This window comes from Triticum urartu, chromosome 6A, assembly GCF_056163025.1.
Source record: "Triticum urartu cultivar PI428250 chromosome 6A, HENAU_Tu73, whole genome shotgun sequence".
Taxonomy (NCBI): domain Eukaryota; kingdom Viridiplantae; phylum Streptophyta; class Magnoliopsida; order Poales; family Poaceae; genus Triticum; species Triticum urartu.
Window position 1 is genome coordinate 39,586,003 of NC_141878.1, and position 17,311 is coordinate 39,603,313.

Below are 17,311 nucleotides of genomic sequence, written 5' to 3' on the forward strand. Positions count from 1 at the left end.
GCCTAAAATGAATGGTTTATTGAATCTCGATCGTAGTGATACACATGTTCATGCCAAAAGATAGTAATGATAGTACCACCTGCTTGTGGCACTGCCACTTAAGTCATATCGGTATAAAACGCATGAAGAATCTCCATGTTGATGGATCTTTGGGCTCACTCGTTTTTGAAAGGTTTGAGACATGCGAACCATGTCTATTGGTGTATATGCATGAAGAAACTCCATGAAAATGGACCGTTTGGACTCACTTGATTTTGAATCACTTGAGACATGCAAATCATACCACATGCGCAAGATGACTGAAAGCCTCGTTTTCAGTAAAATGGAACTAGAAAGCAACTTGTTGGAAGTAATACATTTTGATGTGTGCAGTCCAATGAATGCTGAGGCATGTAGTGGATATCGTTATGTTCTTACTTCACAGATGATTTGAGTAGATGTTGAGTATATTTACTTGATGAATCACGAGTCTGAATTATTGAAAGGTTCAAGTAATTTCAGGGTGAAGTTGAAAGATCGTCGTAACAAAAGGATAAAAGGTCTATGATATGATCATAGAGATGAATATCTGAATTACGAGTTTGGCATAGAATTAAGACATTGTGGAAATTGTTTCACAACTAATACATCCTGGAACACCATAGTGTGATGGTGTGTCCGAACATCATAAATGCACCCTATTGGATATGATGCATACCATGATGTCTCTTATCGAATTACCACGATAGTTTATGGGTTAGGCATTAGAGACAACCACATTCACTTTAAATAGGGCACCACATGATTCCGATGAGATGACACCGTATGAACTATGGTTTAGAGAAACCTAAGCTGTCATTTCTTAAAAGTTTGTGGATGCGACGCTTATGTGAAAATGTTTCAGGCTGATAAGCTCGAACACAAAGCGGATAAATGCATCTTCATAGGACACCCAAAAACAGTTGGGTATACCTCCTGTCTCAGATCCGAAAGCAATAAGGGATTGTTTCTAGAATCGGGTCCTTTCTCGAGGAAAAGTTTCTCTCGAAAGAATTGAGTGGGAGGATGGTGGAGACTTGATGAGGTTATTGAACCGTCACTACAACTGGTGTGTAGCAGGGCACAGGAGTTGTTCCTGTGGCACCTACACCAATTGAAGTGGAAGCTTATGATAGTGATCATGAGACTTCAGATCAAGTCACTCCCAAACCTCGTAGGATGACAAGGATGCATACTACTTCAGAGTGGTACGTAATCCTGTCTTGGAAGTCATGTTGCTAGACAACAATGAACCTACGAGCTATGGAGAAGCGATGGTGGGCCCGGATTCCGATAAATGGCTCGAGGCCATAAAATCCGAGAGAGGATCCATATATGAAAACAAAGTATAGACTTTGGAAGAACTACTTGATGGTCGTAAGGCTGTTAAGTACATATGGATTTTAAAAGGAAGACGGACAACGATGGTAAGTATAACCATTAAGAAAGCTCGATTTGTCGTTACGATGTTTTCCGACAAGTTCAAGGAGTTTACTACGATGAGACTTTCTCACTCGTAGCGATGCTAAGAGTCTGTTGGAATTATATTAGCGATTACTGCATTATTTATGAAATCTTGCAGATAGGATGTCAAAACATTGTTTCCTCGACGAAAGGTTGTATGTGATACAACCGGAAGGTTTTGTCAATCCTAAAAGATGCTAATAAGTATGCAAAGCTCCAGCAATCCTTCTGAGGACTGGAGTAAGCATCTCGGAGTTGGAATGTATGCTTTGATGATGATCAAAGATTTTGGGTTTATACAAAGTTTATGAGAAACTTATATTTCCAAAGAAGTGAGTGGGAGCACTATAGAATTTCTGATGAATATATGTTGTTGACATGTTGTTAATCAGAAATGATGTAGAATTTCTGGAAAGCATATAGGGATATTTGGAAAGTGTTTTTCAATGAAAACCTGGATTAAGATATTTGAACATTGAGCATCAAGATCTATAAGGATAGATCAAAACGCTTAATGGTACTTTCAAATGAGCACATACCTTGACATGATCTTGAAGGTGTTCAAGATGGATCAGTCAAAGAAGGAGTTCTTGACTGAGTTGTAAGGTATGAAGTTAAGACTTAAAGCTCGACCACGGCAGAATAGAAAGGACGAAGGTCGTCCCCTATGCTTAAGACATAGGCTCTACAGTATGCTATGCTGAGTACCGCACCTGAAGTGTGCCTTGCCATGAGTCAGTCAAGGGGTACAAGAGTGATCCAAGAATGGATCACAGTACAGCGGTCAAAGTTATCCTTAGTAACTAGTGGACTAAGGAATTTTTCTCGATTATGGAGGTGGTAAAAGAGTTCGTCGTAAAGGGTTACGTCGATGCAAGCTTAACACCTATCCGGATAGCTCCGATAGAGATACCAGATACGTATAATGGAGCAACAATTTAGAATAACTCCAAGTAGAACAGTTATTTGGAATAGCTCCAAATAGAACGTGGTAGCTACATCTAGGAGATGACATAGAGATTTGTAAAGCACACACGGATCTGAAAGGTTCAGACCCGTTGACTAAAACCTCTCTCACAAGCAACATGATCAAACCTAAAACTCTTGGGTGTTGGTTACATAGCGATGTGACCTGTGAATGTTAATCACATGGCGATGTGAACTAGATTATTGACTCTAGTGCAAGTGGGAGACTGTTGGAAATATGCCCTAGAGGCAATAATAAATTAGTTATTATTATATTTCCTTGTTCATGTTAATCGTTTATTATCCATGCTATAATTGTATTGATAGGAAACTCAGATACATGTGTGGATACATAGACAACACCATGTCCCTAGTAAGCCTCTAGTTGACTAGCTCGTTGATCAATAGATGGTTACGGTTTCCTAACCATGGACATTGGATGTCGTTGATAACGGGATCACATCATTAGGAGAATGATGTGATGGACAAGACCCAATCCTAAGCCTAGCACAAAGATCGTGTAGTTCGTATGCTAAAGCTTTTCTAATGTCAAGTATCATTTCCTTAGACCATGAGATTGTGCAACTCCCGGATACCGTAGGAATGCTTTGGGTGTATCAAACGTCACAACGTAACTGGGTGGCTATAAAGGTACATTACAGGTATCTCCGAAAGTGTCTGTTGGGTTGGCACGAATCGAGACTGGGATTTGTCACTCCGTGTAAACGGAGAGGTATCTCTGGGCCCACTCGGTAGGACATCATCATATGCGCAATGTGACCAAGGAGTTGATCATGGGATGATGTGTTACGGAACGAGTAAAGAGACTTGCCGGTAACTAGATTGAACAAGGTATAGGGATACCGACGATCGAGTCTCGGGCAAGTACAATACCGCTAGACAAAGGGAATTGTATACGGGATTGATTAAGTCCTTGACATCGTGGTTCATCCGATGAGATCATCGTGGAACATGTGGGAGCCAACATGGGTATCCAGATCCCGCTGTTGGTTATTGACCGGAGAACGTCTCGGTCATGTCTGCATGTCTCCCGAACCCGTAGGGTCTACACACTTAAGGTTCGATGACGCTAGGGTTATAAAGGAAGTTTGTATGTGGTTACCGAATGTTGTTCGGAGTCCCGGATGAGATCCCGGATGTCACGAGGAGTTCCGGAATGGTCCGGAGGTAAAGAATTATATATAGGAAGTGCTGTTTCGGCCATCGGGACAAGTTTCGGGGTTATCGGTATTGTACCGGGACCACCGGAGGGGTCCCGGGGGCCCACCGGGTGGGGCCACCTGTCCCGGGGGGCCACATGGGCTGTAAGGGGTGCGCCTTGGCCTAGATGGGCCAAGGGCACCAGCCCCAAAAGCCCATGCGCCTAGGGTTCCACATAAGGGAAGAGTCCAAATGGTGGAAGGCACCTCTAGGTGCCTTGGGGGGGAGGGAAACCTCCCCTTGGCTGCCGCACCTAGGAGATTGGATCTCCTTGGCTGGCGCACCACCCCCCCTTGGCCCTCCTATATATAGTGGGGGAGAGGAGGGACTTGAAACACCCCTTATGCCTTTGGTGCAGCCCCTCCCTCTCTCCCAAGTTCTTCTCCTCTCCCGTGGTGCTTGGCGAAGCCCTGCAGGATTGCCACGCTCCTCCACCACCACCACGCCGTTGTGCTGCTGCTGGATGGAGTCTTCCTCAACCTCTCCCTCTCTCCTTGCTGGATCAAGGCATGGGAGACGTCACCGGGCTGTACGTGTGTTGAACGCGGAGGTGCCGTGCGTTCGGCACTTGATCATCAGTGATTTGGATCACGACGAGTACGACTCCATCAACCCCGTTCACTTGAACGCTTCCGCTTAGCGATCTACAAGGGTATGTAGATGCACTCTCCTTCCCCTCGTTGCTAGTCTCTCCATAGATAGATCTTGGTGACACGTAGGAAAATTTTGAATTTCTGCTACGTTCCCCAACAAGAATACCATGCTCGAGGTGCCTATTTCAGTCCATACAAAGCTTTATCGAGCTTACAAATATACCTTGGTTTGCTAGAATCGGCATACCCAGGAGGTTGTCTCATAGAAACAGCTTCTTCCAGAACACCATGCAAGAACGCGTTCTTTACATCTAACTGTCGCATGCACCAGTTTCGAGAAACAGCGATGGAAAGAATCAACCGAATGGTAGCAGCCTTAACAACTGGACTGAAAGTATCCTCATAATCAATACCGTACCTTTGCTTGAATCCCCTCGCAACTAGACGTGCCTTATATCTGTCAATAGTACCATCAGATTTTTTTTGACCTTGTACACCCATTTGCCGTCAATGACATTATGGCCACCAGCGGGAGGAACCAGATGCCATGTTTTGTTACTCATAAGAGCAGCAAACTCTTCATCCATTGCCGCCTTCCACCTAGGATCACCAAGAGCTTCCTGCAAATTGTTAGGTTCACCGGTGGCACAAAAATTACACCAACGAATGCATCCATCCTTATACTCTTTTGGCCTATAAACACCACTCTGAGATCTGGTATGAGTACGTTGGGGCGGAGGTGGTGGCGGAGCAGGTGCAAGTTGTTGTCGAATTCGCGCGGATTGAGAAGCATCGGACATGGCCTCATCAGCTGCAGCATCAAACGCCGCATGCAGCGAACCATAAGGAGACAAATCCACAGTAGCATGCAGCGAACCAGGGGATGACAAATCAGCAGCAGCATGCATCGACTCGGGCGTGCCAGAAGATTTTTGGCTCGCATTGTTGTCTCCTGCATGCAGAGACGCGGCCCGAGATGAGACAGGGACGGGCCCAGGGGACATGCGCGGTGCGGCCCATCCAGGCGTGCCAACTGCCGACGCGGGAGAGGCGCGGCCCGGTCGATCAAGGGACCGCACAGGGGCCGAGGCCGCCCCATCAGCCGACTGGCGCGATCCCACGGATCCCGTGGAGAAACCACCGGCGCCCAGGCGGGGCGATCCCGAGGAGATCGGGGCATGGGAACTGGGAGACGCGCCGGCCGGATCTTCTGTGGCAGGCGAGCCTGGGACAGATCCCTGCATAAAATGCTGACCAATTTCGCCACTGTTTTCGCCATCAGTTCCTGTTTCCTGCACACTAGTAGCAGACGGTGGATCAAAAGCATTGGAAATAGACATATGGTCAGCACGACATTCTTCCCCATGATCAAGAGTTGGTGAGTTAAGGAGGGATGGAGGAAGAAGTACTAATTCTGCGCGAAGTTGTGCACCGGCATTTGGATGAAGGCTAGCGAATGGAAAGACATGTTCGTCAAAAACAACATCCCTAGAGACATAGACACGGCCAGTAGAGACGTCAAGACATTTATAACCCTTATGGAGTGTACTATAGCCAAGAAAGACGCATTGTTTGGAACGAAACTCAAGTTTGTGTTTATTGAATGGACGCAAATTGGGCCAGACAGCAGAGCCAAAAATTCGAAGAAAGGAGTAGTTGGGTTTGATCCCAAAGAGACGTTCTAAGGGTGTCTGATTATGAATAACACGACTAGGAACTCGATTAATAAGGTAGACCGCCGTGAGGAATGCCTCATCCCAAAACTTGAGAGGCATGGATGCATGAGCAAGAAGAGAGAGGCCAACTTCCACAATATGCCTATGTTTGCGTTCAGCGGATCCATTCTGTTGATGGGCATGGGGGCACGAAACATGATGGGAGATGCCTATACGTTCAAAAAACGGATTCAACTTTTGGTACTCACCTCCCCAGTCTGTTTGTACCGCAAGAATTTTGCGATCAAAGACACGCTCAACATGTTGTTGAAAATGACGAAATTTTTCGAACACATCAGATTTATGTTTAAGGAGATAAATCCAACTGAATTTGCTAAAATCATCAATAAAACTGACATAGAATTTTTGTCTACCAACTGAAACAGGGCCGGGGCCCCATACATCCGAAAAAACAAGCTCTAAAGGAGCTACTGACTCACTAGTCGATTGAGAATAAGGTAATTGATGGCTCTTGGCCATTTGACACGCATCACAAACATGATGACTTTTTTTATTCGACACTGGAAGACTATGATCTCGAAGAATTTTCTGGACCACCGGAAGTGAGGGGTGGCCTAGACGCCTATGCCACCGCGAAGTGGATGGTTTGATGGCGCCTAGAGCTTGGTGTTTGTGGACTCCCAGTTGACCAGAGACGGGAAAAAGACCCCGCCTACTCCTTGCACGAAGAAGTATGTTCCCCGTTTCCTGATCCTTAACAGAAAAGAATTCAGGGTGAATTTCAAGAAAGGCTTGATTGTCTATCATAAGTCTATAAGCAGAAAGAAGACTCTGTGAAGCATTCGGAACATGAAGAATGTTATTAAGACGAAGGGAACGATGCGGAGTGGGAAGAAGTGCACGACCAATATGAGCAATTTCCATACCTTCACCACTTGCCGTGTGGACTCGATCATTGCCGGTGTAGCGATCCCGTACAGCAAGTTTCTCCAACTCCCCGGTCACATGATCTGTAGCTCCGGTGTCAAGATACCAATTGGTATCGACACCGTATGAGGATGATGCAGCGTTTGCCGAGCGACGGCCACCGCCATCACCGCCGCCACTGTTGCTACCGGCTCCACCTCCGCCGCCTCCGCGACGCTTGGGGTTGTTGTTGAAGGTCTTGTCGAAGCGCTTGAAACACGACCATGCTCCATGACCTTCGCGCTTGCAGAGTTGGCACTTGAGCTCGTCACGGTCGCCCCCATCAGAGTCACGGCCACCATTGCCGTGTATACGGGAGTCACCACTCCCGCTGCTGCCACCAGAGGAGAAGCGACCACGAGGGCCGCCCTTGGCAGCGAGGTTGGCGGAGTAGCTGCTGCCGCCGTTCTGCGCCTCAAGACGCGCCTCTGCCGTGAGGAGGATGGAGTAAAGTTCGCCCAGGCTGACCGCCTGATCGGGACGAACCGAGATGGCTGAGACGAACGGATTGAAATCCGCGTCCAGCCCGCCAAGAATATAGGAGACGACCTCATCTTCATCGAGAGGCCTCCCGGCTGCAGCAAGTTCATCTGCGAAGCTTTTCATCTTGGTGAAATAAGTAGCAATAGTTAGATCACCTTTGCGTGTGTTGTTGAGTTGCCCACGTAGCTGGATGACCTTGGCGCGAGATTGGGAGGCGAACATCTGGTTGATCGCCTTCCAAACACCAGCAGAAGAGTTGATGCCGATGACTTGCAGGACCACTTCCCGCGAGAGAGACGCTAGCAGGAACGACAGAACCTGCTGGTCCTGCGTATACCAGACAGCATAGGAAGGATTAGGAGTCTCGGTGGTCTCCTTCTTCCCCGAGACATCCTTCTCCTCGACAAGGACAGCAGCTGGTGCGGCCATGGCACCATCGAGGAAGCCCATCATGCCCGCAGCCCTGATGTGCGGGAGGACTTGAGTTTGCCATACCAGAAAGTTATCTCTCGTAAGCTTTTCAGAGATGGTGTGACCAAGCAATGCAAGAGATGGAACAGCCATGGAGGAAGAGGAAGATGCAATCGACATAGATGGGAAGGAAGAAGAGGCTCTTATACCATGTGAGAAAAGGCTGGAAGCGTATGCCTCTGCGGCAGGGACGTGTTCACGTTATATAGATCGATCAGAGATCAATCAAGAGGTACAGGTTGCCTAGGTTATTACAGAGACTTGATCCTCACGTAAAGCTATACAGGAGATAAGGAGGAGTCCATCCATAATAACCTAGCTAGGATTACAACAGAATACAATACGTGTACACGCCTCTATACATGATGTTTAACACTCGGGTTGAGATACCGAGTGGATAGATGTAGATCGATGGTTCGGCTATATTTAAGTGTAAATGGTGCAATGTCAGTAGCAGCTTCTTGTATTTCAGGCGTGGTTGATTTGGGAAATGTGTCCCTGAGTCAAAACACTTCAAGTGCTTAATTGTCCACTTAATTCAGAGAATCAGTCCCATCCCTAGATTTATGATCTATTGTTTGATCTTCTCTGGTAGTTAGTACTCCCTCCGTCCAAAAAAAAGTTGTAATCAAAGACACTTATTTTAGGACGGAGGGAGTAATACGGTATGCCATTTTAGAATTCTGAATCCTTTTTGAGCTGAAGTTTATGTTTATATATTCTGATCTAGAATTAGCAGTTCAATCCATGCAGTATTTCGGAATTGGTAATTCAAATTTGCCTGTGTGACTGAACTTAGTAGTGTACTGTATGTTACTATGCTAAATTTCGTAAGTTCTGTATTGAACCTCTGGCTTCAGACTTGGATCAGTACGGAACTACAAAGTACTACTACTTGATCGTTGCAATATTATGTTCTATATATACTAAAGTCTCTATTACTATAGTTAATACACTGGTTCTGAATTTACCACCTCACCTTCTGTTTTCATGCCTAAAGAATAGCAAGTCAATCATAGTATTAAATAGTGCGTTATCTCGGTGCTATAGTGTTTGCAGGGGCCTCGCGCCAAAATGCATCGCATACAATTTGGCATCATTTAGCGCGCTATAACGTCAATTTAGCGCCAAACATAGAATCACATAGCCTGCTATTTAAAGCTATGATCTCAATATCCACCATTGAATTTACAACCTTTGATCTCTACCCTACATAAATCACAATAGCCACCGAATCGTATGGCCAAAGACCACTGGATTAATTCAGTCAGCCTTCCTGATATTCATGCCGCACATTACTTGTCAAGTGAAGAAATAAAAACAAATGGCATCACGAGCCTTGCCAACATCAAGAAACAGCCAGCAGATTCTAGTCACCTCATCATGTGGGGGTATCTTTAATTATTCGACGGTTTACTTGCTGCCTTGCTCTGTGCTCGCTAAACATGGCAGAATTTTTTCAACATAGTAGATCAGTATGTTGTAGTGCTTGGCCGGCAGAACTTACCAAAAGCTAATATCAAGTACTTTGAACCTTAAACGAACTTGGTTACACATGCATGTAACTGAACAACTCAATTTGAACTACAGATTGTGAATCAATTAAAACATAAACCTTCAAAAAAATACATTTCCTTATGCTTGCACATGCTTGCCATTGTATTCACAAATTCAACCACTTCCTTCTGTTAGAAATTATTAATTGAAACAATGATGAAGCGATTGGTTTTAAGTTTATATACCAAGGTACATTTCAATGGTGAAGTCTTCTTTGATTGGATTGAAATATCTTTGAAGGAATTTTTGCAGCACTTCTGTTACACATTTATTTTCATTTGATTTTTGGCGAGGATTTTTTCCTAGCAACTGGCAGGAACACCACCTTTCTATTAAACAAGAGTTTAAAGCTCTTACAAATTCCTTTTGTGTATTGTATGTGTATTCACTCTCTCAAACTGTTGTGAAATAACATCATTGCAAATTCATGTTCCTTGGATTCTCGTGAAATTAACAAAGGCATGGTCAGTTTATTATATAATTTCTACTTTTGTCTTTGTGCATTCGAGAATCCATCATTCCAAAAACTATGTTTTTTTGGACATAAGAGAGAAGGTTCATATTACTCATGTGTTTTGTATTGTAAAGGCCGTGATTTACCTGCTACTTTATTGTTTATGTGATTGCGTACTTTAGCTTCCAATTGAATCAATACTTATTTGCAAGGATCTACTACTAACATAAACCTAATTACTGAAAAGTAGATAAAAGTAAAAAACAATAATCTTCTCTGCTTTATTGAGATGGGTCAACCACTCAGCCCCTTTATATCGTAGACAAGACATGACCAAGAAGCCGATACATCTATTCAAATACATGACCGAGAAGTCGATAAATCTATTCAAACTCTACGATATCCAAATTAACTAGACCCTTTCCTAACAAAGTTTCTTAATCAACTAGCACTCTAATTAAGGGACAAAACTCCACATATGATGAGTTAGCCACATAACATTATCTCCCTTCCTTGAAAAACAGCACATCTGCAAGTTGTAGGTTGTCAATTACCTCCTAGGGGCCTTGGGTGCTATCAGTTGTGGAGCTATCTTTGTCGTAGTCATCAGCCTCGATGAAGAAGAATCGCATCCACCGGTGATCCCGAACATAGATCTGTCGCAGTTGAGGCAAAGGCTTTGACTAAGACATTCTGCAAACTCAGCTGGAGTCAGGCGCCGAACCTGTTGTGGTGGGGTTGGTTCTGTAGTGTTCAATGGAAGAACATGTGCTGGTAGTGGTGTTGGAGAAGAAGGTAATGTAACTGCATTGACCGTAGGAAGATCGGAGGGGTACAAGGCCCCGTAGGCCCAAAAGGCTGGTGTGGTGATGTTGTTGGAGGGAAATGCTGCTGCTCATAGGCCTTGTTAAAGGATATGGCAGTGTGGAGGTCAGATGGCAGTTGAAGCTCAACGTCAATACGAAGACCATGTACCAAAACCGTAATTGGGGTGATGTTAATGGATCATTGTTGTGGCACTTGACCACTAGCAACCTGCTGGTGTAGTCTGCAAGAACGGCAGATGCGCCAACTCGCTCAAGGAATTTGCACGAAGTGATGGCCCAACTAAGCGTGGTAGGCCTCCTTGAACTGCTCCCATGTTGGCATGCCAAAGTCTATCTCAAGTTGTAAGTAGCACAACTGAACCTCATTGGTGAGGTGGCAGGCTATAGTCCAAACATTGTCGGCCTCATTATGTGGGCTACCCACGAAAAAACTACTTGCACATATTGAGCCAACCAAGGGGATCGACTGAGCCATCATATGTTGGGAAGTCGAGCTTGTGGAAGCGGGGCAATGGCAGAACTTGATCCTGAGTCGAGGTGATGGCCAGTGGCGGTGGCACGAGTAATTTTTAGGTGTGGCAGAGTTTGCGAAGGAGAAACACATATAAATACAACTATGTAAGAGCGAGATCACTAGAATACTAGATATATACTACTTGTGCAAAAAATACGACTACAATCTAAAAATAAGTACCAGCACTCAAAATATCTCACTAGATATTTTAGTGAGTTGCTGTCGCCAGTCGACGACCCACACGCAGTGGGTCACCGCCTCGCCGATTGACGGCCGTTGGTCGCCACCTCCTGCTGGGCCCTACCGCTGCTGTCATGCATGATCATGTTTTAAGTAGTACAATAGTAGTTTTAGTCGCAAGTTCGGCCATATCTCTAATACTATGGTAGACTCGCGTACGTGCATTGACAAGGCCCAACAAAAGGTAGCTTTAGACGTAAATATTGACTAGTGCAATATGTACGTATATGTACAGCAAGCAGCAGCGTTTAGGTATTGACCGCGTCAAACTTAACCAAATAGTTGCCTTCACCACTGGTGATGGTTAGGCAAGGTCAGAATGGAGGTGATGGGCGGGGTGGTTCCGTAGATGGGTTTGGAGGGGGGCACGGCCATAACGGCATATGAAATAGGTTCACAGGTGGAGGCGTGAAGGTGTCCGTGATTTGTAGCTGCTGCTTCTACTACATACATATAACCCACCTTAATTACTAAGAAGTACATAAAAGTAAACGGCAATATTCTTCTCAGCTTTATTTAGAGGGTCCGGCCCTTTTCTAAAGTATAGCAAAGACTTGACTAACAATCCAGTACATCTATTCAAATTCTAATACGGTCTGTAAACTGACTTGACTCTTTGCTAACAAATTTGCTTAATTAACTAGGACACTAATTAAGGGATAAGACACCATGTTTGATGGACTGACCCACATAACATTATCGACTTACCAATGAAACATGATTTTATTTGGTAAAAATAAGAAGTGGGGCAGTTTAGATGGTTTTCAAGGAACCGGTGGGAAAAATTAAATAAAATTGAGGTGGTATGGGGACAGAGCTTACGTAGGGAGGTGAGGGGAATTGGACGAAAAGACAACGTAAGGCAGACCTTAACATTTTTTTAGAAGAGATAAAATTGGAATTATTTTCAGGGTCAAACTTATCTTAATAGGCGAGGAACTGAAATCTGAATTTTAAAACCTAGCTTTACGCTAAATAGTTGTTACCAATAGTGAGGGACGGAACATCTGGTCATTAAATGAATGGAACCGGTGGCTTTCTTTTCCTGCTTGCATTGTGGAACTAATGTACTCGTCATTCTAGCTGGAATATAATAAATTGTAAATATCTAATGGGAGTTTAAAGTCTGTCTAGTTGGTTCACTCGATGGGAATTAATTAAGTTATATTTTGGTGTGAGATGAAAGAGGAAAGTGAGACTGCAGAGTCCTGAATTGCATTGTAATTGCCAGCCTTTAATTATATATTTAATGTTTTTATTTTTCTTGATTCTAGACGAGGTGGAGGTGGGATTTGAGGGTTGGAACAGTATGTACAACTGCTATGCCTTTTTGTACTCCAAGGAGGAGGAGGGTAAGAAGAAGTGCATCTTAATGGAATGTCTACGGATTGCTGACTTCCTTGCTATTAATGCGCGAGATCTTGAGGCACGACACAAGAAACCCAGCAATGTCCACATAAAGTATGTTCCAGTCTTGTTATTATTGTTGTATATCATTCTTAGATTCCATGTGCTTTTCTTATTATTGTTACTAGAACACATGTCACTTGCTTCACACGGAAATATGTTTTGTGATCTAAGACATGTACATTATGTGGTAATCTTCACTCCAAAAATATTTCAGTCGGTAGTGATGATCTTTTCACCTTCCCACTATTTGGTTACTAACAAGTGGGGCTAAATTAGAAATTTGTTGATGGTCGGTTTACTCTATTACCATCGTTGCCACCTCGGCTGACTAAAATATTTGGTAACATAATAACATGAATTGTAAGCCATGCATGGTTTTCACTTTCAGTGAGATTTCACTGAATTTCATTAATTTCAGTAGAAATTGAAATATTATGTTTCGGTCAAAATATTTCAGCAAATTCAGTAGTACACAGGAAATCAAATATTTTTTGAAAATTTTAAATATTTAATTAAATTCAAATGAATATTTCGGCCTTTTGGCTGAAATGCAAACTGAAATAACTGAATTTCAGTGATTTCAGTTGGTGCTGAAATTTTGTTGAAACTGAAATTGAAACCCATGAAGCCATGCTATTTGAACTCAAGACCTGCTTCTTTTTTATGTGTGGAGACATTTTATATATGTAAAGACTACTTCAATTAATGGTTGAGCTACTGTGATGGTTTTTTGTGCTTTGTTGTATGCACATTCTTTTTGTCAAGTCCCTTCACTTGTATTAACAAGCTTTATAGAAATGATGTCGCTATAAGCGGAACAGTATAAATGGTATAACTAGTAACGATGAGCTAGACTTATAGAGACTGTTTATGAATTCGGCCAACCTGTTAGTGTGCTTGCTCTATTCTACTATGTGATGACTTGGGTTGCTACAACTATCTTAGTATAGAAATGTATTCTGTTTGATTGAGTATGATTTTCTGCACAAGATATGGTTATCGATATCCAGTGTGATACAAGGGGCAATAAGTGATATTAAATCTATTTCTAATTTATTTCTTAAGCAAGACCTAGTGCGGCCAAGAGGACAATTTTGTCATGTTTAGTTTATCATTATGTAAAATATTTTGAGTACTTGCTCTGTTGACTGGCCTTATGTTGAATAGTCTGGATATTCCAGTTTATAGTTTCGAATTTTTGACCCTGGTTCTGTGTATATAGTGTGAAGGATTTCTTCTCTGAAGAACAGACCAGGAAGTATAAAGATTTGTACAAGAATTTTCCGGACTTCATTAATATCCTGAACTTAAGCTTATTGGCTGAATTGAATGGTAAGGATGCTGCTGCCGCCCAGAATCCTAATGTTGAGAGCAGTTCGTCAATAAACAGGTATTTCTATGCTGGGTTTTAAGGCATGTCCCATCTCGATCTTTGACACTAAAAATCAGACTAAGTTTCTGTTTATCTCATCGCAAACAAATAATCTAGTATATTACCCTCTGTAATTACTTCCATGTTGCACTTTTACTTGGTACAAATGAATTAATATCATTATTTGGGGAATTTGGGCTTTTATGGTAATATTCTGATGATTTTACTCCTTTGCCTAAAGTTTAACTTCCAAAGCTTTTCTGTTGTAGCTGACTCCATTTTTCAATAATTCTAACACGTGGCACTTCTCCTTGCAGTTCTGGAAGTGTTACGTGCGAAAACCCAAGTACAAGGATAACTGAACCAGCCGGGTAAGAATACCACCATTTGTATTTCCCCTTCTTCTTTTGTGTGGCACTCCTTTTATTCACCTTTTTGGTACCTTCTTGGAACTTCTTCCAGTTCTGAATATGTTCTGTCGGAAAACCGGAGTATAAGGATGATTGAACCTGCCGGGTACGAATACAACCATTTCTATTTCCCTTTCTTCTTCTGTGTGGCACTTCTTTATTCACCTTTTTTGTACTTTGTTGTCACTTCTACTTCCAATTCTGAAAATGTTCTGTGGGAAACCCCAAGTACAAGGTACAACCATTTGTATGTCCCATTCTTCTGTTGTGTGGCACTCCTTTATTCACCGTTTTGTACTTTGTTGTTATTTTATTGAGTCCTGTTCAATCTGATTTGAAATCTCTAAGGCTTAGCCACTAGTGAGTCTTTTCTAGTTTTCTTCTACTTCATTCATGCCTACACCGCCTTCAATGACAAGCTGAATGTCTTCGAACATGCCTTCGGTCCTGATATCAACTGGCCTCGTTCACTTTTCATGGGCATGCATGTCCTTACGCATATTCTATTGCCATCTAATTTGGTACGCATATATATAAGAACATCATTTTGCTCTATACTTATACTCTGTCCTGTCCTTTTGCTACATCACGCATATGATTATTTATTTATTTGAAATTTGGTACATGTGCCTGAATTGACACTTTATAGTACTCTGAATTTCCTAAGAATTTTCTTTACAAGTGCACAAACTAGTGAAGGGGCCTGTTCATGTCAACTTAATTCCGGTTTTACCAAAATTTGCACTCACTAGCACTCTTTGTAGGATAAATAGGCTACCAGTGAATTGGTTATAGGATATTGATAACGGGGCTAATATTTCTGTTTATGTATTGGGGTACAGGCTGATTTATCCTCCAGTAGCTCCAGTTGGTCATGATGACACCTTCCCTGTTCCTGATGTTGGCTTCTACCCTCACAGGTCTGTCTCCAACCATAATATACATGTAAAAGCATCGACAGATCAGATCTTCCGCACATAATTAACCATGTGTCTTATTTTTTGCAGTGGTGGGACAGGTGGTAGTATGCACGTTGGTAATATGTTAACTGAGTATCTGTGGAATCTCTTTACATTTGCTCCTCTGTACTGTCTAACATGGAACCTATTTGATTACTACAGGTCCAAATGATCCACGTTTCTTTCCTACAAATCCTTCTACTCCTTTTGGTGACCTTGGGTATGTTCATTTTACCTTTACTAAATATACCATTGCAGTATTTGTTCTATCATAAACGGAATCAAATATTAATAGGAGTGTTCCGCCCGGTGGTCGCTACGATCCAATTGGCCCGCCTGATGTTCCAGGATTTGAACCATCTCGCTTTGTGAGGTAAGTTAGCTTTTCCTAACATTTTCTATGGACCCACTTTATGCTTGGCAACCGGTAAGGCTCAAGATGACCTGTTATTGTACCTGATACTACCGCTTTAGAAAGGTTTGTTGTCTCAAGTAAGAAACAAACCGTTCTTATAGTTCATTTTTTTCGCACTGATTCCTAACTCACATCCAATGCAACATCATGACCGTTCTTATATATATTCTTGTGTCATGGAAGTCATTGAACACAGTCCACTAACATATAATCGAAACAACTATGCTTATTCCTAGTTGCATCCTCCTCCTAGTTGCATCCTCCTGGGGTTTAGGGGTGGTTACTGGCTGAAACTCTGATGAACAGCTGTATGCCAACCTCCTGGTTTTCTGTTGACGCAGGCATTCGAGGCATTCAAGTCCTTCAGGTGGAAGCACTCACCCAGACCTTGAGTTCTTCCAGCAAGGCCCAGACTTCTTCTGAGACTCGGCTTCATGCCCACCTGCACCCTGTGCTGAATGACTCTGCTTTGTTTCTGCTGTGCTCGATCGTGAACGCTTTGCAGCACCAATCTGCTATGTATCACAAATTGTGTTTTAAAAAGACTCTGCTTGTGCTTGAGAACATGAATGTAAACTACCGTATGGCTGTATTCCCCTTCCAAACCATGCTTTGTCATATTCGACTGTACAATTGTATGTGGAGCTGTCTTGGTACCCCTCTGTGGTTCTTATATTATAGATAAACTATTGCTGCAATGACAGTCTTGTCGCCGCCTAGTAGCCTCAAAATTTGATCCAAGTTTCTCCATGTGCAGTGTCACCACAAAGATTTCTGCAATGTCTTTGTTGCCACTCGCCCTCGCTCTCGTACCGTCATTATTGCCGGCGCACCAAGACTCCTGCTTAGTGGCAGTGCCGACCGGCCGACCGCCCATCTCAGCACCCCTGGTCCCTCCTCGCAGCAGCACCACCGTCCCACCACTGCTTGCAGCACAGCATCGCCTCACCATGGTTGTAGGAAGCCCGCTCCCCCCCCCCCCCCCCCTGGTCCATTCGACATGGCTTGCAGCACCACTCAGTGTTGTTGTAGCACCATGGGTCATCGCTTGCAGCCCTAGTGATCGCCATTCATAGCCCGGCCTGGTCGTCGTTCCTACACCAGGTGCTTGCAATCGCTCATAGCAGTCTTCAGCTTCCTCGCAGCAAAAACACCGGCGAGCTTCGAGCGGCACCGGCTGCCCTCTATAGTGGTGCAATTTCTACTCATAACAGCTACGTGAGGTGCTTGAAGCAGCGATGATTGGGGGTGCGCCAGCGGCAGCAAGCTTGTCGTGGTGTGGTGCGGATGGGGAA

General features: G+C 43.5%; 1 protein-coding gene across 2 annotated transcripts in view; it reads left to right on the plus strand.

Moving 5' to 3' along the window:
• The window catches only part of LOC125516451 (putative proteasome inhibitor), a 34,603-nt gene extending 18,164 nt beyond the window's left edge, over positions 1-16,439 (plus strand). The window contains exons 2-10 of one of the 2 annotated variants that reach the window (XM_048681889.2): positions 12,725-12,911; positions 14,083-14,250; positions 14,550-14,603; positions 14,695-14,748; positions 15,485-15,562; positions 15,650-15,678; positions 15,764-15,821; positions 15,897-15,974; positions 16,358-16,439. In XM_048681889.2, coding sequence (XP_048537846.2) covers positions 12,725-12,911; positions 14,083-14,250; positions 14,550-14,603; positions 14,695-14,748; positions 15,485-15,562; positions 15,650-15,678; positions 15,764-15,821; positions 15,897-15,974; positions 16,358-16,439 — 788 coding nt within the window. Of the gene's footprint in view, positions 1-12,724; positions 12,912-14,082; positions 14,251-14,549; positions 14,604-14,694; positions 14,878-15,484; positions 15,563-15,649; positions 15,679-15,763; positions 15,822-15,896; positions 15,975-16,357 lie in introns of both variants that reach the window. The other variant, XM_087528297.1, reaches the window with a different exon arrangement.
• Positions 16,440-17,311: the final 872 nt, after the last annotated feature.